Source organism: Colobus angolensis, unplaced genomic scaffold (assembly GCF_000951035.1).
Source record: "Colobus angolensis palliatus isolate OR3802 unplaced genomic scaffold, Cang.pa_1.0 Scaffold150, whole genome shotgun sequence".
NCBI lineage: Eukaryota > Metazoa > Chordata > Mammalia > Primates > Cercopithecidae > Colobus > Colobus angolensis.
This window is the reverse complement of record NW_012114600.1, coordinates 3,075,932-3,100,592: the sequence shown is the minus strand read 5'-3', so window position 1 is coordinate 3,100,592 and position 24,661 is coordinate 3,075,932. Positions and strand designations below refer to the sequence as shown.

Below are 24,661 nucleotides of genomic sequence, written 5' to 3'. Positions count from 1 at the left end.
GATAATTTTTCTCTAGAGCTCAGAGGATGAACACTCTTGACCTAACACTCATTGAAGAAAAGCATGGAAAGCCTGCCAATTCAAACCCATTGCTCTAAAGGTCTTACTTTCTGTTACATATTATCACAGGGTGGTCCATAGGGGTCAGAGACAGAGGTTGTTTCAGAACCTGAAGTCTTTACTAAAAAAGATGAAAACAGAAAGAAACCACACTGGGTACAGAGCAGTGAGGATCCAGCCTGTTGTTTCTAAAAGCCTGCTACATTCAAGACACAGTGAACTTAACCCAGTTTTGTTTTGTTTTTTAGAAGAACAACCATCTTGACTTCACAAAGAGTTATGGTCAGAATATTTAACTACTGGTACAGCAGCAGTACTGACCAAAGAGAATAGATACTGCGCAATCAGAATGGACACCAGCTGTAAACAACCAGTGTATCCATATTGGTGCACACTGGCTTTTAACATTTGCCATTGCAAAAACTACTGAAAATATTAAAAGGGAATCTCACATGTCAGAGTCCTCTGTTCTACTAAAATTCAAGTTATTTTATGCTAACAAAATTATTTGAAACTAATCTAGTCATAGTCTTTCTCCAGGTACTGCCTCTTTTTGCTACTCCAACTAACAGCAAAGCTCCTCATTAGAGTTCCGTATTTATTTCCTCTACTTCTCACCTCCCGTTTTCTCTTGAACGAACTCCAGTCAGGCCTTTGTGCCCAGTGTCAGCTTCCTCAGGAGCTCAAAGGTCTTATCAATATCAACAACCCCCATTTTGCCAAATCTGATGGTTAATATTCAGTCTTTTTATTACTTAACCCTTCAGGGGCATTTGACACAAGTCAATCATGCCTTCCCTTTTGAAACATTTTTTTACCTGGCTTCTAGGACACCACTTGCTCTTGTTCTTCTAATATATGTCATTTCTTTTCAGTTTTCTTTACGGGATTCTCTTCCAGCTTATAAATGAGGGAGTGCCTCAGTCAGTCCCTGGCCTCTTCTCTTGGCTTTCTATGCTCCCTTTCTAAATGATTTTATCCAATTCTCTGGCCTTAGATCAATAGACTGGTGAGTCCACCTCTATATCTCCAGCCTTGTGCTCTCCCCAAAGAATCTCAACTACCTACATAATATACCTCCACTTGGATGTCTAATAAGCCCTTCCACATTAGCATATTCTGAGCCCTCTGGATTTCTTACCCACTTCTCTATTTTCTGCAAGTGTGTTGGTTCTCCAGTGTCTCCCTTCTCAGCAAATGCTATTACCATTTCCCAGTTGCTCCAGCCATTCAGAAATTCAGCTGGTGATGCCTTCAAAATACACCTTGATCTGATCACCTGGCCACCCTTATTTAAACTGCCATCATTTCACACCTAAACTACTGCAACAGTCTCCTAACAGATTTTTACCCCTCCTGCAGTTGGTTTATAACTGTCCACATCACTCACGCTCCCATGACCATTGTTAACTTGCTGTTTCTTCAATACAATCGTCTCATTTTCTCTTCAGGGCCTTTGCACTTGCTCTTTCCTCTAGCTGATATAATCCTCCTCCAGAGCTTCTCAGGGCTTCTTCTTTCATATCAGTCAGTACTCCACACAAATGTCATCCTCAGAGAAGTTTTCTTTTTAATAATTAAAATAGAAGCCACACCCAACTCACTATTCTCCATCCCCTTTCTCTGCTTTATTTGCTTCAGAGCACTTATCACTATTTGACATCACATTATCTTGCTATTTTCTGATTGATCTGTCTCCCCAAATAGAATATATGCTCCATAAGACATTCCAGAAAAACATATAATCATAGAACTAAAACCATTGTGAAGAACGCTGGAGGTCATTCACCTCTACCCACCATCTAATATTTAGATCAACTTTGTATGCTCTCCATTATTTGTAAAGTGAATATTTTTATATTGAATCCACATTTCCTACTGATCTCCATCATCATTATTTTTTCATGGAGAAAAATGACCTCAATATTAAATAAAAATGTTACCAAGGACAATAATACCTACTCTTGACAGTATGCAATTAATTTTCCTATATAGCCCATAGAAGAAATTATTCATTCAGACAATTGAATGTGACCATTCCTGGCAGCATGTGTGGAGCCAGAACAGATTCTGGAGCAGTGACATTTTGTACCAAATATGCAAATATAATAAAGCACCAAGTAAGTAGGAGCTATGTGCTATTGAACTGTAGCCAGAGCCTGAACAAGAACACAAATATGTTGTCTAATAACTTTGTTCCACTAGATTTCACTCATTCCTTATTGGAGGAGCACTCATTTGAGTAAGAAATATGCCAATTTATATAGTTAACTTTCCTTCTTCTTAGGAAGTGCTAACTAGATCAAGTTGTTTGATAACTGATGAAGGTGATCCAAGATGACTTATCATTGAGTGCGTTTCTTTAGACTTTGCACTAACTTTAGTTATCAGCAACTCTTCATAGCCAATTATTTGCACCCCCTCTCCCCTTTTATTGGTGTCTTTAAGATGTTAAGCATTCTTTCCTGTGTACTGATTAACCATATTTGCCTAGTGAGGGGGTATTGATTTTCCATTATTCCTAGATGCCACATGATACATTTCTATTAGTTATAAACACTTATAAGACTGACTTATATTTTGTCCTTCATCACATCAATCTGCCAGGGCAGGACGTCTTTAAATGAGGCCCAGTGCATTTCATCAGACAGGTTTCTACCTTGGCACTTAAAGGAATGATGTTTTCAAGGTGTCTAGATGTAAGGAAGTTTGCTTTAAAAACCTGCTGCTATCTTGCCAGAGCCTCAAGGCAAGGTCTCTGAAAAGTAACAGACTATACTTACTTTTCAGGCCTCTTCTGGGCTTGACTTATTTCCTTTTTCTATAGGCACTAAACTGTTACTTATATTTAATTTATATATGTTGACTTCAGAATTTTCTAGAAAAATTCATATTGGCCTTTGCAAGTAAGAAAAATTATTGATGAATAAAAGACATTAAACCACCCTATAAAATAGATCCTTAGGATAATTAAATTGTTTGAGCAACAACAATTTTGAGAGTTCATTGGTGTTTTAGAATATACAAAAGCACATTAAAAAGTGAAGTTTTAAACAACATTTCAAGTAAGGGGTTACAGTTTGACTTAGATCTGTTTTAGTGATGAATGAGGTCTGCCATCTTTACTACTTGTTGAAAAAAAGCCTACTTGAACCAGAAAGTCTAGATTTTTCTCCACAGATTTTAATTTCTTTAAATAGCATAAGTTCCTCCTGAGAGAAAACTCCAAAGGGTTACAGAATTAATTTGCCCTTGAAGGGAAAAACAACAGTAAATATTAAGAGAAAATGAGAATACAACATATGAGAAAAAGGGAGTTGTCAAGGACATCTAGGAAGTAACCTCCTGCAATGTCTCTATTGTTCATCCTTCACATTTACCGCAGGGCATCTCTTACATTCAGCCTTGCCTTATGGCTCCTCCTGCTGTCATTCACTGTTCGAAATGATCACCGGACCTTTAAAATCACAGGTTGGTTGATATTCTCTTTCCTTGTTCTCTCCCTTGGTTAGACATGTCTCATGAACTTCTTTGCATTTACATGATGACGAAAAGGGTGACTTGGAACACCCCAACAAACATTTTTAACCAACTCTCCAAACATTTACTGCCTCTTCTCATGATATTTACAATGACTTCCACTCTCTCTAATTATCCACTCCTTTCCTCTGTGATCAATGACAAATGGCTCAATCTTTGTTTCACTCTGTATAATTCCAGTACAGCTAGTTTGTAGGGAAAAAATAAGACAACCAATTTTTAATAATTAATATAAGATTGATGGCCGGGCGCGGTGGCTCAAGCCTGTAATCCCAGCACTTTGGGAGTCCCAGACGGGCGGATCACGAGGTCAGGAGATCGAGACCATCCTGGCTAACATGGTGAAACCCCGTCTCTACTAAAAAATACAAAAAACTAGCCGGGCGAGGTGGCGGGCGCCTGTAGTCCCAGCTACTCGGGAGGCTGAGGCAGGAGAATGGCGTAAACCCGGGAGGCGGAGCTTGCGATGAGCTGAGATCCGGCCACTGCACTCCAGCCCGGGCGACAGAGCGAGACTCCGTCTCCAAAAAAAAAAAAGACACAAATTTATTTATGATAAATAAGGGATCTGAGAGATTAACTGCATAAAGATACCTGCATAAAGAAGACGCAGTAGTACTCTGTCAATGCGGCAATTATTCTTGGCTTTCAAATCTTCATAAAGGTATTCAGCTGCCTGTGATACATCTGATTGAAGTGAAAATTCCATTCCATCCTTAATAAAATTTAAAAATATATATATATACGATTGATGTATAGTGTTTATTTACAAAAACAAGTATTTATTGTGTTGTTTCTGTTTACTTATATCCATCTTGTGTTTCCATTTATGTGAAACCACAAAGGGATTCTTTTTTTTTTTTTTTGAGACAGAGTCTTGCTGTGTCACCCAGGCTGGAGTGCAGTAGTGCAATCTCAGCTGACTGCAACCTCTGCCTCCCGGGTTCAAGCGATTCTCCTACCTCAGCCTCCCAAGTAGCTGGGACTACAGGCATGAGCCACCACGCCTGGATAATTTTTGTATTTTTAGTAGAGATGGAGTTCCAGCATATTGGCCAGGGTGGTCTCAAACTCCTGAACTCAAGTGATTTGACTGCCTTGGCCTCCCAGAGTGCTGGGATTACAGGTGAGGATTGTTGTGTATCTTCAACCTTCAGAGAGTTCCATTCATCAATTCAACAAATATTTGAATTCTCACTATATACTGAGCATTATTTCAGCCATAGAAAATACAGCAGTGAACAAAACAGAAAGAAATTCCTTTAAGCTCCCTGGAGCTTACATTAATAAACAAATAAATAAGCAAAATCTACTGTATGTCAAGGTTTCTATGGATTTATTTGGCCAAGTGATACTAGGGCAACTTTGCCAATTAGGAGAAGTACAGTGTTGCTGAAAGAAATCAGGCACTTTTTGTTTCTTAATAAGAAACAAAAATATCACCCAAAGCCTGAGTACAATTCTCCAGGCCACCACTGCTCACTGTCATCTGAAATTCGGTTGCTAGGACACTGCTAAGCATAGCAAAGCTAAGGACACTTCACAAGCTGGGGAAATTTTCGGTGGAATGATGTTATGATATTCATAGATCTAAATTCAGTTATGAAATATGGGGGGATAGAGATTAACATAGAAAGAAATAAATATATCTGTAAAGTTGATGTTTGATATCATTCAAGTTTAATAATCTAATGCCTATAAAGAGAAGATATACAAATTATTACATTGAAAACTGTTGGTATTTTATAGTAACGTTTAAGAATCTATTGTCAACTCTGTTCTAAATGGTTATCAGCTTTTCACTAAAATCTAATCTAATCTATCAGTTTTCTCATAAACTAGGTGGCTAATTTTTAGCCTAGAAAATACAACTTTTATTCTGATACTATGGCTTTAGTTTTGCAGGGTGGAGTAATCATTACATTTCTATCCTCTAACGCTTCTCTAAATAGAAATGAGGTCTCTTCATTTGATTTGGGAAATTGAATGCCAGTCAGGGAATTCAAAACAGTGTTGGTTTCAAGCTTGAGTTCCCCTGAATAGTACCAAATTATTTTCCTTGACCCTGAGGCATGGGTCTCAATGAGAAAACATTGGGAAATTATGAATCCAAGATATCCTGAGATGATCTTGCCTATATATTTAACATCGAACTGAAATTCTGTGTCTAATGTGGCTCATGAATAATAGGGATCAGTAACTGATTTTCATTGCTATAGGCAAAAGTAAACCATCCATATATGTAAAAAATAAGATTGTATATATATCATGACACTGTCCTTTTACTTTTATATGGGAAATACCCCCATATGAATAAAAATTAACTGTTCATCATATATGAAGCAAGATGCAAAGTTGGAAGTCTGTTCACACTGTGTACATTACCTTGAACTGATGAGAACTGGAGTAGCGTAATACCATGTGCCTAAGTAATTCTCACATCACTGAACCACCGATCTGATAGACCTCTCCAGTTATTGTAAGATTTAATAGCAGAGAATAAGAAAGCTGTGAATTACTAAACACCGATAACACTTCTTAAAGAACAAAATAAATGAATATTTCATAGTATACAATCCCAGGATTAGCCTGTCTACCATGGGTTTTGTAGCTGAACACCTCTTGCCTCATCAGTCCCTTAATTCAACATTTTTATCTTGTATTCAAAATATGTATTTTACATTTATGTAGAAGGAAAGAAAGCCATGACTCTCATAACACTTCTATACAATCTCTATATAAAACTGGCTATACATCCATAGTTATGATGCCAAGAGAATCTCAGTGTTTGCTGTGAATCACCCATTAGTCAAAACTCTCCACTCATCAGAGTCTGGTTAGAAGCCAACTATCCCTGGGGCAGTTGTTTCTTGAAGAAAGTGTTAAGTAGCTTTTCTTGTTGACATCAAGGTAGTATGAATCAAATGACATCCCTGTGACAAAAAAAAAAGAAGGAAAATAGTTTAAAGCCTGTCATGGAACTGGCTTTTGGTGACGACTGCCTTCAGTGATTCTCAATTAGAACACATACAGCAGATAAAAATAATTCCAGTTCTGAATTAAAAGCAGGAAGTGATGTCACTTTCCATAGTTAAAGGCAGCATGGCCTAGCAGAAAGTATGTATTCTTTGGAGCCAGATAAAACCTCAGCTCTGCTGCATGGCACCTATGTCACTTTGGACAAGTGACAGCTTCCCTGAGGCAGATGTTCACATCTGCAGGTGGATGTGTTAATTAGCTTGATTGTGGTTATCATTTTATAATGTATGCATATATCAAGACATCACATTGTGACCTTAAATATTTGTAATTTTTATTTGTCAATTATACTTCAATAAAAAAGGGTTAATAATAGCAAGCAGGATGGTTTTGTATGTAAGTATATACATGAATATACAGCCTAGGATGATAATAGAATGTTGCAGATGCTCCATAATTTATAACCCAAATGTCCACAGATTTCCTCTGCCATCAGTTACACATGTTGCTGGCTATGCCTCCCACCTGCATAGCAGCAATGTCTCCCTCACACTGTTAAAGTCTTTCACACACATTGTGACCCACATTGCACAAGAAACCAGTAAGCTCCTGTTCTTCTGTCTTCATGAAGCCAATGCTTACATGTCTCTGAGGGAGGTGCCCTTCTCAACAGCCCTGTTCCAGGCACCCTCTGGGAGGACTGTGCTGTGGCCCAAGTCCTGGTCAAAGGCCCCAAGGGGCCAGTGTTCTGCAATGGATAAGGTCAGAAAGGAGAACACGGCTTTCTTTCTTTTTCTCGTGGACCTTGAAACAGCCAATGTGTGGCCCTCCTGGAAACATACCTATCCACTTCCTTTGCTTCACTGTCAGGATAAACTTGACCTTGAAATTATGCCAGGAAATAAACCATTTTTGTTGGACATTCACCTGTCTTTCACCTCTATCTCCAGCAGTGTGCTAATGTTATCTTATCCTCCCAAGGAGCTTGTGAGGCTGACATATTAAACACCAATTTATACATGAAGAGACTGGAACCTAGACAGATTCAGAATACCATCCCCACTCTCTCAGCTTTCTACCTCCTTTAAATACCTGAGGTTTCATCAGCCTAGGATGTCCATTTCCTTATTTATTTATTTATTTATTTTGAGACAGAGTCTCGCTCTGTCACCCAGGCTGAAGTACAGAGGCGCAATCTTGGTTCACTGCAACCTCTGCCTCCCGGGTTCAAGCAATTCTCCTGCCTCAGCCTCCCAAGTAGCTGGGATTATAGGCACGCACCACCACACCTGGCTAATTTTTGTATTTTTAGTAGAGATGGGGTTTCACCATGTTAGCCAGGATGGTCTCAAACTCCCTATCTCAGGTAATCTGCCCACCTGTCCCACCCAAAGTGCTGGGATTATAGGGGTGAGCCAACATGCCTGGCCAGGATGTCCGTTTTCTATTAAATGAGCCCCACGTGTCCTGCAAAATGTTAGCAATTATCATTATTACTTTTCTGCTCCAAGTTAAATTAGGCCAGAGTTTACACTCACTCAAGAATGATGAGTCTGAAGAGATATGTAGAGTAGGAATTAAAATGTAAAAATCAGAGTAGTAGTAGAGAGAGAGAGAGAATGGAGGTAAGGCTTTAGGAGATTAAGTAAAAGAGTTTGGAAAAACAAAATCGTGATTATAAAAAGCAAAATAGAAAGGATGAATATGAAAGACTTTATGAATGAGTCATTATCTATTTTATTTATCTTCTTTTAAAAAATTCTTACATGGCACCAGCTGCTTCTCTCACACTTCACACCCTCAGGTCCAAACTACCTTCTCTGAGCCCTTTCTTTAAAAAAAGAAAAAAAAGTAATCTTCCAGATAAAAACTAAGACTTGTTCTTCCCCCTCTTTCCTTTACTCTCTATTTCCATAACTTATCTTTCTCTGTGAAAGTACAGGTGGGAAATAATCAAGGAACTGTGTGTGTGTGTGTATGTGTGTGTGTGTGTGAGAGAGAGAGAGAGATTTTGATCATAGTCTATAAGAAATCTCTAGAGATTGCTTTCAAACTAAAACCAATTTCGTACCCAATAGAAAACTTTAGTTTCATTGAAGGAAAAGCTAAATGGGAGCCTTCAAAAGTGTCTTTCTAGAAAGAAGCCAGTTCTGAATACACTTGCCCAATTACTGCCAAGAAATCTTCTCTTCCTTAAACCCAGAAATAAAAAGAGAAGTACTGTATTGATAATGCTTTGTGTCATTTATCCAGGGCAATTAAAAGATATTCTGGTTATCAGTGATTTTCTTGGTCAAGCATAATTTTTCATGAGTTATACTTTAGCAAAATACTAAATTCAATGTCAATTATTATTATTTTTGCAAACGTCTTCCAAGCAACATAGAAAGAACAAAGGTGGCATTAGTGGGAGAAAAAAGGCAAATGCACATTAACCTAATATTTTAGATCAAAATGTGCCAAATTAATTCAGTTTTAGTGTGTTGGGTTTTATGAACTTCCCAAATTACATGTCTATTTGCTGCTGATGTCTGAAAGACAAGTGGAGGTGAGACCAACAAGAGATTTACACGTACACGGGTAGAACGGGATAATGTTGCATCATTCTGTTTTTCTTTTTTTTTTTTTTTTTTTTGAGACGGAGTCTTGCTCTGTCGCCCGGGCTGGAGTGCAGTGGCCGGATCTCAGCTCACTGCAAGCTCCGCCTCCCGGGTTTACGCCATTCTCCTGCCTCAGCCTCCCAAGTAGCTGGGACTACAGGCGCCCACCACCTCGCCCGGCTAGTTTTTTGTATTTTTTTAGTAGAGACGGGGTTTCACCGTGTTAGCCAGGATGGTCTTGATCTCCTGACCTCGTGATCCGCCCGTCTCGGCCTCCCAAAGTGCTGGGATTACAGGCTTGAGCCACCGCGCCCGGCCTGTTTTTCTTCTTGTGTATTTATTTCTTATTAGCAGCTTGAAATGATCCATAGATCAGGAAACTGGTAGACATTGCAGACTTTTCTGGTTACTGCCACTCACATATTATCTTTTCTTCAAGGCCCATTCGCTCTTAACCAGAATTCCCAACAGAGAGGAGAGTGGAATAGACATGGAAACCTCTAAAAAGTTCAGGCACTATATTACTAGCACATCCCTCTCAGCTGCATATATAAAAGTCTCGAATAGACTTAATTTCTTTATATCGATGTAATAGATTAAAATCTCAAATTAATATTTTGTTTCTGAATTTTTCATATTCATTCTTTAAAGATTATTAACTAAATATAGGACTGATTATTTGGTGATTATTTAGGTGTTACAAGTGAAAATGTGTATACTAGTGTCTATGGATCTATCTCAAATGTTTCTTCAAATTTTGTGTATTCTTTCTTCATATGCTAGTTATGAACTTTAATTTGGTGCCTCTATCTGAAAACCAAGAGGAGGTGAGACACCTAAAAATATTCTCATTTGCATCTGTTTCCCTTCCTTCAGAGAAGGAGGGTTGGCCCACCCAGTTTTGCCTTGACAACAAGGAAATAACTAATGACAATTTGGGAATTAAAATTCACTGTTGATCTCTCATGCTACCATGTCAGGTCTTCCATTGTTTGGCTTAAACTGATGCTGAATTGCAAGAGAGCAGGACAGGTGCCTGTCATTTTTACATTCTGGATGGTTGCCAGCAGACATGATCAGTAAAAGTCACTTGATGTGAATCAAAGAACTTGGTTAAGTGAATCAGATCTTCTTTACTTTGTCTTCTTACAGAAAGCATGCTATAAGATTCATATTTTTTAAAAGTCATGAAACAAAAAATAACGAATTTATCCCATATATATTAAATACAGATCACTTCCTTCCTAAAAACATTTAAGTTCACTTCTCCAGAATGAAAGAGATAAACATGTGTAGATGCAAATCAATTCTGTATTGGTTTCTTATTACCACATTAAAAAGAAAATCTGAAGATATAAGTTACAACTTAATTTTGATTTTGAATGTGTACTGCTACCTAATGTACATAAAATAACCATCACAGAATGAAACTGATATATCCAACAGCTGGCTGCATTTAAATGATTTTAAAATAAGTGCTTATAAAAAGTCAATTTTTGATGTTTTGCTGCTTAGGAATGAAACAAATCACAAATACGTTTTTGTTTGATTGTCTCTGACAGGACTGGGAATTCCCCCATTTCATGGGAGACGTTGATGTAAATCTCCCTGGTTTGCACACCCCTCACATGCAGTTCAAGATTCCTTTCTTCCAGAAGATCTTCAAGGAGGAATATCGTATTCACATAACAGGTGTGTTGTATCTTCGAACACAATTTGATTATCTTCGTACATTAGTCAGGGTAATGCGAGTTGCTGTAAAAAGCAAGCCATAATATTTGAGAGACATAAATACAATTTTATTTCTCATTCACTTAACAGTGCAAGGCGGTTTTCAGATCAACAGGGGGCTCCGTACTATCATTCTGGAACCTAGGTTACTGGTGGCTTGGACAGTTTCAGTGTTAGCATCCAGCAGGCAGATGGAAATAAAGAGAATGGGGAAAGTGATTAAGAAGGCTTGTCTGTTCTTTAACCTCTTGGGCTTGGAAAAGAAATATGTCACCTTTCCTCATGTTCCATTGATGATATCTGGTACATAGCCCTAGTTAGAGTCAGGGAGAGCAAGGAAATATAGTCCTTAGTTGAGCAGCCACTTCTGGTGTCAGATCTAGTATTCTAGTGTAGGATTATCAAAGAGGGAAGAAAATCTTTGGTGTGGAGAGCCATTTCTGCCATACTCCATATACCACTCTGCTTGGCCTTGTTCATTGGATGGGTTTATTTTTCACCACATAGAACTCGGTGTCTATTTTCAATGTTATATTCTTTATGCTCTTGTTCTTTATTTGTTGCTGAAATTAAAACAGTGGTATCCTAGAGCCCCAATCAGAACATATGCTTTTAGGGAGTTAGGCCACTTCTCATTTGATTTTTCTAAAACCTACTTCTGTGGCAAAGCTCAGGTTCGTCTTAAGTGATTCTCTTGTGGATCTTCAGACTATTTTATTTTCAGATATTTTCTGCTTTTGAAATGGCTAAAATATGATTTATTATAATATCCTTTCATGACATATCAGTCATTCTCATCTAAAAAGGGCTTCCCGGAGCTACGTTTTATATCTCTCTTTCTTTATGACAAGCAGCAGACAGCTGAATGATCACCGATAAAGGATGGCATTAGTTCAAAGCTGTTCAAATGCAGGTAATGAATGTGTGTCTGTTTTAAGGACAATGGCCTAGGATCCCACACCTGCTATAATAAAATCTGCTGAAGAAATCTGTGCTTACACTGCCGTCTGTGCTGCCGAATAAAAATAGTCTAAGCCCAGAAAACATTAACATCTGAGTACTGCAAAAAACCTTTGCTTCCCAGCTAGGAGGCTCTTTTTTGCTTTGAGCATGAGGAGACCTTCCTAAATTGGAGAATGAGCTCATGAATAGGGAAGATGCAGCAGGTTTCTTTTCCTATTCAAAATGAATGAGGCCCATCTATTAAATTCACTGGGTAAATCAATCAATTTGAGTTCAGGTCACATAGTGTGGTTTCAGAGTCCCCACTTAATCTCTGCCGCATGCTACCCTCTTGGACTTCTAAAACAGCTATCACACACATGGCATCATCATATCCCTTTGGGTGGGCTTTTGCGTAGACCATCTGTTCTTGCTACCAGCTCTTGTCCCAGGCCATCATTACACTAATATTGTCTCTGACTATCAGAATGCCTTGTCAAAAATATCCTCCTTACGTACAGAACTTCAGGTTTAGAAAGGAAAAAAAAAAAAAAAGGAGAACCTATTGGTAAGAAAAAAATTGAGCTGCTAAAAATATTTAGTTTTGGGTTATTTTGTATAACTTTATCATTTACATTGTCATTTATAGACGGTACAGATTTCAGATTTGTGGTGTCCAGAGTTTACACAATGTGAAATACTCTGTTTAAGAAGATGAATATAAAATTACATCTCAAAATTATATTCAGTGCCTCGGAAGGGGGCCTTGCATGCAGGGTCCCTAAAGCTTCAGTGTTACTAACTTTGAGGTAAAGCCTACTGTGCATTTAGATAGAAGCAGATACATGGCTTCTGTTTGAACTAAAACCCTTTTCCCACCAAGAATTATTTTCTGAAAACCTAAAAGGATGAAAAGCTAAATTTTTGTAGCAGGCTGCACATTAATCTGGTTTGCCCGAAGGTGGGAAAGTATTGTAATTAAGACTTTGGTGCAGTGTTTGCCATATGATGCTGATGGCCCAGTCATCAGGGAACTTTATAAATACACAGATTGTTGGGTTTCATTACTGATGTTTTGATCCAGTAGGTCTGGGTGAGGGCCAGGGAATGGGACTTTGGAAAAGCTCCCCCATGTGATGTTGATAATTGGGAATGTCTCCTTTCTGATTGAGAGACCACAGACAAGATCAGAGCATCTCCCTGAAATGTGCCATGCAAACAATTGGGTGCCTGGACTTACCAAAAAGGCTTTTGAGGATCCCGGAGCTTAAATTCAAAATATTAATGAAATAGGGGGCGGAACGTGGTGGCTCACACCTATAGTCCTGGCACTTTGGGAGGCCAAGGCAGGAGGATCACTTGAACCCATGAGTTTCACCAGCCTGGGTAACATAGGGAAACCTCAGCTCTAAAAAAAAAAAAAAAAAAAAAAAAAAAAAAAAAAAAAAAAATTAGAAAGAAAGGAAGAAGGAGAAGGAGGGAGGGAGGGAGGAAGTTAAGGTGGGAGGATTGCTTGAGCCCAGGTCAAAGCTGCAGTCAGCCATGATGGCACCACTGCACTCCAGCCTGGGCAACAGAGCTAGATCTTGTCTCAAAAAATAACTAAAATAGGGTAGGTGAGGACTGTGGAGTGAAGGGCTCCACCATAAACAAATTAAATCCAATTTGTGGTAAACCCAGTTTATTCACATGCATTCACATAGCTATGATAAAAATACCTAGGAAAATGGCACAGGTTTGGAATTTGAAGCAGTCTGAGCTTTTCTCTCTTTTTCGTTCTGTTTCTTTTACTCTTTCTGTTTTGTTAATTGGCTGAAGAGATTGCTGAGGCCACCCCAGAATGGCATCTAGTCTTCTGTGAAGGGCTTTTTGCTTTACCTGACTACATTTGTAAAACAATTGTTTCTGTGGAAACCTAGGTAAAATTTCCAAAATACTGTGCTACATGCTGCATTTCAATATTCTCAATAGTTAGTAGCCTACACATTTCCATGTGAACTACAAATTCTAGCTTGTTGATCAGCTCCTCCAAGTCCTGGTACTTTTTTTATGGAGACTTCAGTGCTTTCCTTGATAACTAAATATAGTATCACCACTGGGGTTAGTAAGCATAAAACCCTCTAGATCCATCAGGGGATCACAAACATTAATGTGCATTAGAATCACCTGGAGAGCTTATTTAAAAGACATCTGCATTAGCCACACCTCCAGAATCTGATGCCTGAGGTATGCGGCAGACTTGGAATCCACCCTTCTGTCAAGCATGGCAAGTGATACGTCTGCTGGCTGGCAGAGGACTGCTCTTTGAGACACACTGCTACTGAGAGACATTTTCTATAGTTAGAATTCCTCTTATCTCAGCTTTAATTTGTTTTCATAGGCAACTGTTAAAATCAAAAGCCAAGGGGTAGAATGCAAATTCAATAGCAGTGGGATGACCAGGGAGAAAGGCACATGGTAGAGTCCTCCTAGGAGCTGAAATTTTAGAGCTGGGGCCAGCAGAGGAGACTATGATTGGGGAAAGGAGCTGGTCTCAGTGACCACAGAGGAAGCTGGAGCCAGGGATGGGAAGGGAACCTGTAGAACTCCAAATGGCTCCCTCTGTTGCTTTATCTGCTTTGCTCATTCTGCACTAGAGGAGCCTGGACAAGGACTGTGAAGGGTCTCTGGAGTCAAAAGTTGACTCCACCTTGGCCCCAATCTACCGTGTCCCTATGATCTGGAAAAGACATCCAGCATACACAGAAGCAATGGAGCAAAGAGGTTGGATACATGGGCTCTAGCTTTGCTACGTACTGGTGATGTGGTCCTCATCGAGTTCCTTAACCCTTCAGAGACTCAGTTTCTCATCTATTTAATGGGCACAGTAATAATACTTATCCCATAGGGTTGTTGTGAGAATTAAAATAATATATGTAAGGCACTTACAACACTGCTTGCCATGTAGTAAGCTTTCAATAAGTTTTCACTGTTTTTTACTTAAAGCTCTTTCTTTCATCTGGCCAGAGATTGTCTTTTTTATTTAATTCAGAAATGCTGGGTAGCTTGAGAGGGTGCCCTCTTGCCACCTATCCACTCTTCTGAGTTCTCTACTATTATCTGTTGTCCTGAGTCCTTAAAAAGGAGAAAGCTAAGAATACAAAATTCTCTCTCCCAAGGAAATACTCTGTATGTAGAGGGTTATCTGACACTGATGAGTTCCCATTGACATTTTAAAAGCATTTAGGATTTGAGTATTTTTTTAATCCTGATTCCAAGCTAGTTTTATTTATGCATGTCAGAAATAACTTGAATTGTTGCATCTGTTTAGCTCATCTGGATCCCCCTTGACAGATGGCTTGCTGCAGTATGTATGAGCTTTCATTTTATAAGCTGGGCCACAGCTTATAAAAATAAATCATTTCTATCCAAGGGTGTTTTAAAATATATTTTTTTCTTAGAATTTTGACTTCAGTAACAAAGGGAATAAATGGTCAGTGATTAAGTAACACTGGTACTTTTAGCCCAAGTTCATTGTTCTCCTTCTAAAAGTAAATGCTAAAAGCAACTGTATAATGATCTTCTCTGCCCTCTTCCCCTTTACCTATAAGGTAAGTGCATAGATGGATTGAAATTGCGATGTACTAAATCTCTGGAGGTGAGAGAGGAATGGCCTCTCAATTCAGTCTCGGAAGCTCCTCTGAGTCCTATTAATGCCAATCCCAGTGGAAGCTCTGCCATCTGTCATCTCAGCCAGACAAAGGAAGTGTCCCATTGGTGGCCATCATCTGAGTAAATTAGGAGGGGGTTGGTCAAAAGGCCAGAAGGAAGACCTGTGCAGCCTTGAGAAAAGAATTCACACTGTTGGCACGATGATGCCCACGGGAACCCTTTCGGCAAAAATGGAACATGTAGAAGTAAACAAACCTATGTAGTGTCTGTTCTACTTCAGTTTCCTGTGTTGTATGAGGGTACAGGTGTTTTACAATGGTGAGAATGTGAAAAATAATGAATAAAAATGAAGGATTTTATTTTCATAGGTGCATGATTTCTAGCAAATGAGTTCCCAGAAAGTGGTTTTTTAAAAGAACTCTCCTGTATGAATCAGGCCATGAGAAGGCTGGGGAGGGGAAGGCCAGTAGTTCCTCCAGCAGCATGTTCTGTCTGGCAAAATTAGCAAGGGACTTGTTATAAGGAAATGTGATGCATCCTGTATACAAAGAAAGTCCCCGAAGATCATGAATTTATCCAAAGTACACAAAGACCTCTTGGTCCTCTCTCAGTTGTGAATTTTTCCAAACCTCTCCTCAAGCAATTTTCATTTTCAGCTCTAAGAGTTAACTATGTTTACTTCTATATAAAGCAGCAAATAAAATAAAATTCCTTTTATTTTCCAAAACTCATCTTCTTCAGGGCCATCATTTTACCCGTGACCTGTCAGTTCTTGCTGGCCCTGAGTGTCTGCCCTGCCCACCCTGAGGCATCCTGTCTTCATTTGTACATACATGAGCACCTTTGTAATAAAACTTACATGCCCTTTAGGAATTGTCTTCAGAGCCAGAGGAAGGATTTGAAATATATAATTATTCATAATCCTTGAAACATGAACATTTTGCTTTTCCCAGTTTTTAAGATTATATCCAATTTTAGCTATATCATGGAATTCATCAGATAATTATGACACGTGCATTTTATTTGAAATGCTAAAACTTTGTGTATTTTTCTGGGCACATCGTCTTATAGTTTACAAGTTGGTTAACATATTTTTCTGAGTTAGTATGTGTCAAAAACTAGTTGGTATCTGGAGAACACAGAAATGAACACGACACAGTTTCCAGTCTCAAGAAAGTCATAGTCTAATGGTCATCTCATTCAATATAACCATTTGTCTTCTTCTTTCTGTGTTTATGATCACATGTTCCTACCTGTACTCTTCACATTGGATTGCTTCCTAAGGAATAGTCGCCCACTTAGGAAGTAACAATGACAAGAGAGGCACTTTGAGAAGCTGTATCAGTTTGTTTTTAAGTCTTAAGAAGGTACTTTGATAACTCAAATAATTATGACTACTTCATAAATTAATAAGTAAATATTTTCAGTTTGCTACATGGCCTCCTCATAACCCAAGTACTTAACATGGTTTCTACCTATCCCTAAATTGCCTAGGGGAGAGACATGAAGAGATGCTAACTCATGAGCCCTGTTTTTACTGCTTACATCTGGAATGAAGGGAGATTGAATATGGATGGCCAAGAAAACTGGTACAGCAAATTGCGTATTTCTTTTACTTATCCAAAATTCATCTTCTTCAAGCCCTGGTTTTGTGCTGTCCCATGATGGTTGCTGAATGACTTTGTGGAGCATAACTGCACATCCATACACCTGCACTGGATGTCAAAGTCTAGCCAAGTCATCGCACCCACGTGGTAGAGAAGGGCCCACACAGCACAGCTCAACCACAGTGCTAACTGGCACTCTGCAGAGTAAAAGATTAAAAATATTATATTTGCATATTTCAATCATGAAAAGTTCATTCTGTGGTGGAATTATCAGTACCTTATAGTCTTTTTCCTTAGTTGAAAAAATAACACTTTCCCTCAAATTGTTGTCATTTGCTATTTAAGCGAGGTTGATATTTAATGAAGAATCCTTTTAAAATGACCTATCCTCAGATTCTGTAAACTCCCACAAAGTAAAAAGATAAAATTTTCATTGTAATATCATCTCTGACAAGCAGTAAGATTCATTAAAAGCCTCAAAACCAAAAAAGAGGTAATCCCACCAACACCATGCAGTGATTTCTCATTAGAGGAGATAGTGAAGTATTGCAACAAGGAGATTAATAGAAAGAATGTATGGATTCTTACCCTACCTCCTTGCTGATTTACATCCTGCTATGTAGTTGAAACAACAGGGGAAAATGCAAAAGCTCTCATATGATTAATGCTGAAATACCAACCCTCTGGTTACTGTCGATTATATATTCACAACAACACACTTGGGAAAATGGCTATAGAAGCACTTTCTATTCTGTTCTTTTTTGTCTTAAATCCTTTCTATATGGGTCATTTCAGGGACTCAAATTTGTTTTTTATGGTAAACACTGTTTCTCAGAATATACAATTTTTTTTCAGAAAACCTTTCTCCTTCTAAATTTGTATATTCTATCTTCTTTGCTCTAATGTTGAGATTTCCTGGCCCAGCATAAAACACTAAGATTTAGGCAATGTTTATTTCACAGACTCATCAAAGAGTCTTCCCAGGGCTGGGAAGAAATCTTAAGGATTATCTAGCTCAACTCTCTCACTTTATAGACAAGAACACAGGGGTTGGGTTGCCCTGCCTGACTTTACCTTCTGCTTTTGCCACATCTGATAGAGCAAAATGAATTTCTTAAGGAGGAAAAAGCATTACCAAGGTAACGACACAGTGTGTGGGAAAAATGGAAGGATGGATGACAGAAAAGATGAACATCCTTCCTATGTAAACAGATAAATGAACTAGAGGTCATATCAGGTGGGCAGAAACAAACAAACAAAAGTAATAAGAAGGGCCATTTTTTTCTACCGTTTTAGCAGCTTCAAGTTTTAGCTGAGTGAGGGAAGGACGCTGCTGCATCCGCAGGAGGGAGAAGAAGGGAAATGTGATATGAATAGGCAGCCTGGCTCACTGCATCCCTTCCCCTCTGCACTTCCCCACGCCAACATGGCCTCTCTTCTGTGGCAGAGAGGTAGGGACACAATCCCCTGTTTTTTAGCCTCAAAATTCATAGATATAAAAGGTCTTTCCTCAGGGCCAATACTACTGTAGACAAACTACTAATTGCTAAGGATTTTGAACATATTAAATATGCTGATTCACAAAGCATATTTACATAGAGCCACACACTGGGTCCTCCTGGATAACTGGTTCCATGTCATCTTCCTGTTGTTGGTATTTAGTAATGTATACTCTTTTATCCCAACAGAAAAATTAGATAATGTGATCAATTTTAGGATATATCTTTGTTACTATCCTTACATGTCCTTCTCTCTATTCCATCACCAAGATCCTATACTGTGTGGAATAAAGAAGTGGGGAAAAGAAATTGGAGAAATAATACCGCCCTACATATTTGGCAAACAATATATTTCAGAGAGTGTTCCAGTACAACATCTCACTTTATCCTCACAAATAATCCTTTGAGGTAGTTACACTGGTATTATTCTCCATTTCACAGAATAAAAAATTGGATTCTATATACGACCAATAAGTAGACAGATTTGTTGGAGGAGGACAGAATTATGGAACTGGAAGGCATCTAGTTCAGTTTTCTCAATTTGAAAATAGAATAACCGTGGTCTAGAGAGGTTAAACAGGTGACTCAAGGTCATATGCTTTAGGTTTAGTGTTGGGATGGGCCATCTGCTGATTTCTAGCCTGCAGCTTTGTCTCCATGGTGCTCCCTTTTACAAACCAGTAAAGATGTGTTGGAGTAGATGATGATATCCATTAACTGATGTTAGGCCACACAGTTTTAATTTGCTCCTTCTCCATCCCATCTAAATGTTCAGACATCAGGACACTTGAGAAATAATAAAAAGTAATCCTTGGGTGTGCAAGTTTAGTGGTCAAACATCCAGCACTATTCACTTGGTAGAAAAATAATTGAATAGTGCTGGAAAAAGTTCTTTGGGAGAAAGAAACGTTTGGGAGTCAAGAAAGTAGTGGGAGCCAGGTATGGTGACTTGGGCTTGTAGTTCTAGCTACTTGGGAGGCTGAGGCAGGAGAATTGCTTTTGTCTAGGAGTTCAAGGCTGCAGTGAGCTATAATTGCAACACTGTGCTCCAGCCTTGCAACAGAGTGAGACACTATCTCAAAAGGAAAATAAAAATTTAAAAAGGAGATGGTGATCAGTCATACAAGCACAAGGACCTCTTCCCCCACCATGTGATCTGGCTTTGTAACATGTACAGTTTACAGCAAGAGAATAAATATAAAGCTCCTACAACAGAGGAGAACCCAAAGCCCCTCCTTCAACTTGCTTTCTGTCATGGCATCTACAGATTAGTGTCTCCTCAATACTGGATAAGAATCTCTGAACTTTTTCATTTCTCTTGTTTCTCATCCCTTTCTGGCCTTTTTCTACAATAATCTCCACTCTTTTTGTTTGCTGTCCCCTCAGCCTCTTTCTTCCATGTCATCTCATCTTTTCTTATATACTGTTCTATCTGCAACATACTGAAAGCATAAACTAAAATAAACACAAAAAATTTTCCAAACTGTTTTCTGTCCTGCTTGTTCCTCAAGGACCACATGAATTGTTCCTTCCTCAAAATCGTCCCTGCAGAAAGTATCCTTCAGTTTTTTTTTTTTTTTCCATTTCCTCAATATCTACAGCATTTATGGTTTGTATCACTCATTTGGCACCTCTCAGATGTAGTCTCTTATTATTTATCTGTTGATCTCTGTCCTGTTCCCCTAACAAGATGATGAATTCCTTTCTGAAGGGCTGAAACATAGGTCTTCAGCATCTACCAATGTGTTCTACACAGAGTCTATTATGGTTGATCCTTAGTATGAACCTGGTTTAGTTTTGAAGATCTCATGAGTGGTTTGAACTTAACAACACCAGATGCTATAAATATTTTATAATATCTGAAACAACATTCCCATTGTTCAGAATTACTTTCCAGTTGGGTATGCCCAAAAAAATCATTCAGGCAAGAGTTTTCATTTCAAATATTATAAACTCTATATAGCTGAACAATGTCAGGACAAGCAGATTTACTATTTCCCTTCATATAGTTTAGGTAAGTTCTCTTCATAGAGGAGCAAGTTGCACCTTCTCATGCAAATAAAAAAATTATCATGGTTTAGGCAAGGCTTTCATGATAATAATTATAATAATTACTGGGCCCCTATTATGTACCAGGCACTGTCATTAGTATCTAGTAAACCCCTATTTTGTACCAGACATTGTCCTTAGCATCTAGTAATCGCATGAAATTCTGACAACTTTAATAAATACTATTATTTTCTACATGTAAAGAAACTGGGCTTTAGAGAATTTAACAACTGGCTCCAGAACACACAGCTAGTAATTTTGGAGCCAGGATTAAAAGTATTTAGTCTTACCTGTAATAGGAGCTTTAATAAAATATGTAATTATGATGATAAAATACTTTCCTAAACTCCTCACAGTTATGTCTTTTATATTTTTATGTAGCTGGATATTTTGTTAGACTGTATATTGCCAAATACATAATCATATGAAGCAGTAACAATAATGTTACTTCAAATACAAAAGAAAAAAATTTTGGCATAATACATAAAATTATTTTAACTAAAGCTTCTGGAACCTGGTACATATGTCCCCTAACTTGCTACAACAAACCTATAAGGCAGGTATTACTGTATTATTATAATATACATGATGCTGTAAAACTTGCAATAATTTATAATGAAAAAATTATAATAGAATCTAGTATCTCTTGAAAGTTTTTTCACTTTTTGTCCATTTGTAGAAATTATAATAAAAATTATAATGGACTCTAGTATACCTGAAAAGTTTTTCCACATTCCTTCCATTTGCAAATGTAAAACTTTCATTTGATAATAGATCATTAAATATTGTATTTATATAAGATTTTTAAATACTAAAAAAGAAACATTAGTAGTTACAATCTCTTCAAATATATCTTTTCAAGCAGTTCATAAAGTATGGTTACATTTATGTCTGATAAATGCATTCTGTTCAATGAGAATTTGATGCAATTATTTTTAAAGTCTTGAAATAAATGCTCAAGGATTATTGATCTGAATCACATCAACTAATGGTTTAATCAACAGGTCACCTACAAACAGCAATATGAATTCATTTGATATACTGCTGTGCTTGCATTGCAAAATGATTTATTTCTTGCCCAGACATAATTATAAAACTGTAAGAGATGTTCAATCATACATTGAACTTTTCTAAGAATTTCATTAGACTTTGTTTTTTCACATTAATTGAAATGTTCTAGAGGATAACCTACATGGAACCAAATTTGAGTATAGCTGTGGTGCCTATAAAACAGAGAGATTTGATCTTGTTAGTATAAATACCATAAATTACTGGCTCAGGGAACTACAGTTGTGTTTTCATATGCCCAGAATCCATTTAGTAAATTCCCTTTGCCAATTCACTTAATGGCAGCACAGCACTCTCAAAAAATTAATTGTTAACCAGTCTAAAACATTAATAATTTATGCTATTATACCATTATCCTCATTTTATTGAAGAAAACCCTATTGCAATTTTATGGCCCTTTGATTAATGCAGTATTTCTTTTTTAATGCAGGCAAATGGTTTAACTATGGAATTATCTTCCTTGTCTTGATTTTGGATCTTAATATGTGGAAGAACCAAATATTTTATAAACCTCATGAATATGGGCAATATATCGGCCCAGGGCAGAAGATATATACAGTGAAAGACTCAGAAAGTTTAAAAGATTTGAACAGAACCAAGCTATCCTGGGAATGGAGGTCCAATCACACTAACCCTCAGACTAATAAAACATATGTTGAGGGAGACATGTTCTTACACAGCAGGTTCATAGGAGCCAGTCTTGATGTCAAGTGTCTGGCCTTTGTTCCAAGCCTGATAGCCTTTGTGTGGTTTGGATTCTTTATTTGGTTCTTCGGACGATTTTTGAAAAATGAGCCACGCATGGAGAGTCAAGACAAAACTTACACTCGCATGAAAAGAAAATCTCCATCAGAACATAGCAAAGACATGGGAATCACTCGAGAAAACACCCAGGCTTCAGTAGAAGACCCCTTGAATGATCCTTCCTTGGTTTGCATCAGGTCTGACTTCAATGAGATCGTCTACAAGTCTTCCCACCTAACCTCGGAAAACTTGAGCTCACAGTTGAACGAATCTACTAGTGCAACAGAAGCTGATCAAGACCCAACGACTTCTAAAAGTACACCTACGAACTAGACTCGGAGATAGACTTGGAGATAGCACAAAAAGCAACCTTGAGTGTAACTTTAAAAATTTAGTCTTTCATTTTGTATATGTAAGGTTTACGTAGTGTTAGGTAAAAATATGAACAATGCCACAACGGTGCTCAACATGCTTTTTCTAGGATTCATTGTTTTCTATTTGTATTATAATACACGTGCCTACTGTGTACTTAACAGTCCTCTAGAGATTGCTTTTCACAATTGCACAAGCTATTACTGACTTTACAGCATAGTAGAAGATTAGCTGATGACCCGTGTATCTGATGTTCAACCATAGTGGTGCCTTGAGACATTAAACTGTTTTTAACTGTACCAGAAATGAAGTGTGGAACAGTTACCTAACCTATTTCACATGGGCGTTTTGTATACAACTATTTTGATCTACACTTGATGTCTGAGCAGTAAACAGAAATAGCTAAATGTGACTCAGGAAGTATCTCTTGGTTTCTTGTTCAGCAGCAGAGTTGGTGACTTTGACAATTGGACTGCAGAGAAACATGGTGATCACCTTTTAATTTTTATTGGCTGTCTGCCAAATATAAATACCAATGCAAAATTCAGTAATAGGAGATCTATAACCCAACATGGGTCACTACTCATGAAATGTGACTTTCTCCCACCAGTAATTGCAATTAGGTGATAATACCTAATTATGTTTTCCTAATTAAAGATAAATTGCTACTTGATAAAAAATCCTGCCCTTCACCTTTGGGAACAAAGGTTAAGAGACACAGTTGGGTGAACTCTCAAATTTATTGGCATTTACACAAAGCCCCAGACAACCAAGGAACTGAGGTTTTCATCATGTGAGAGCAGCACAGCCCACCATTTATAATATTCATATATGTTTCTGCAAACATGACTCTGGATAGTGAAAATTGAAAAACATATGCCAACCCCAAGCAAGGGAACTCCTCAAAAAAATCATGCAGCGGAACCTTGTCAGGTAGAGAAGCCGTGCATGAAAGAATTTGTTTAATGTCTTGTTTTGCGTGTGTGTTTTTTGTTTTTGTTTTTTAAGAACTAAATATTGCACATTAATAAATAAGAATTATACAGCAGTAATTATGTGATGTAGTTTTTTGTTTAATTGTACCTTGGCTTAAGAAAAGTCAATTTACTTGGGGCTTTTAAAGCTTGATGTCAGGCAAGTTAAGAAAAGGCACACTCTGCCAACTTGCTTTCAATTTTGTTCCATAAATTGTGGTTATGTTTCTTGACAGGGTGAGGGGAAATCACTTTTAAGGAAAAAAATATTTTCCTGTCACACACTGACATAGCTGCATTTTGTCTTTATGATTTTTTAAATCTCTCTTGTTTTGATCTATCTGCTTTTAAGCTTGCAGCATACTGAATTTAGCATGCATAATAGAACTATGCATTTATCTGTCACTTGAGAGCCAGCTTTAATAAACATCTTTACTAAGCATTTGGAACCATGCCCCTGCTGTTACTTTTACCTTTAATAGCCATGCATGGTGCTACTTAGAATCAAACATATCCGACACACACACACAAATGCAGAGATCAAGCTCACTATAGTAACCCATTGCCCACACTATCCAAAGGAACTTACCATGTTATGTGTGATAGGTGGCAACACTAGCTATTACTAAATTTTGGCAGCCTAGAACATTCAACTTTTAGCTCTGGAACATGTGAAAACACCTAGCACCATATTTTTATTTATTCTGAAAATCATAGTCTTGTAGAATGAAGAAAGAAATTGATTTAGGAAGTAGATGTTTATTATCAGTATGCATGTCTTATAAAAATATTATTTGAGAATTTTTACATGGGTATTAATGGAAAATGTTTTAATGAGAAGATCT

The 24,661-nt window shown here is 37.8% G+C and overlaps 1 protein-coding gene across 4 annotated transcripts in view; it reads left to right on the top strand.

Annotated features, from left to right (window-relative positions):
* TMEM117 (transmembrane protein 117) overlaps window positions 1-23,894 on the top strand; it is a 564,814-nt gene extending 540,920 nt beyond the window's left edge. For 2 of the 4 annotated variants that reach the window (XM_011936074.1, XM_011936071.1), the window contains 2 exons: window positions 10,742-10,871; window positions 22,157-23,890. In XM_011936074.1, the coding sequence (XP_011791464.1) occupies window positions 10,742-10,871; window positions 22,157-22,803 (777 nt within the window). In that variant the 3' untranslated portion in view covers window positions 22,804-23,890. Of the gene's footprint in view, window positions 1-10,741; window positions 10,872-22,156 lie in introns of all 4 variants that reach the window. The other 2 variants (XM_011936073.1, XM_011936075.1) reach the window with 2 other exon arrangements.
* The last annotated feature ends 767 nt before the right edge of the window (window positions 23,895-24,661 follow it).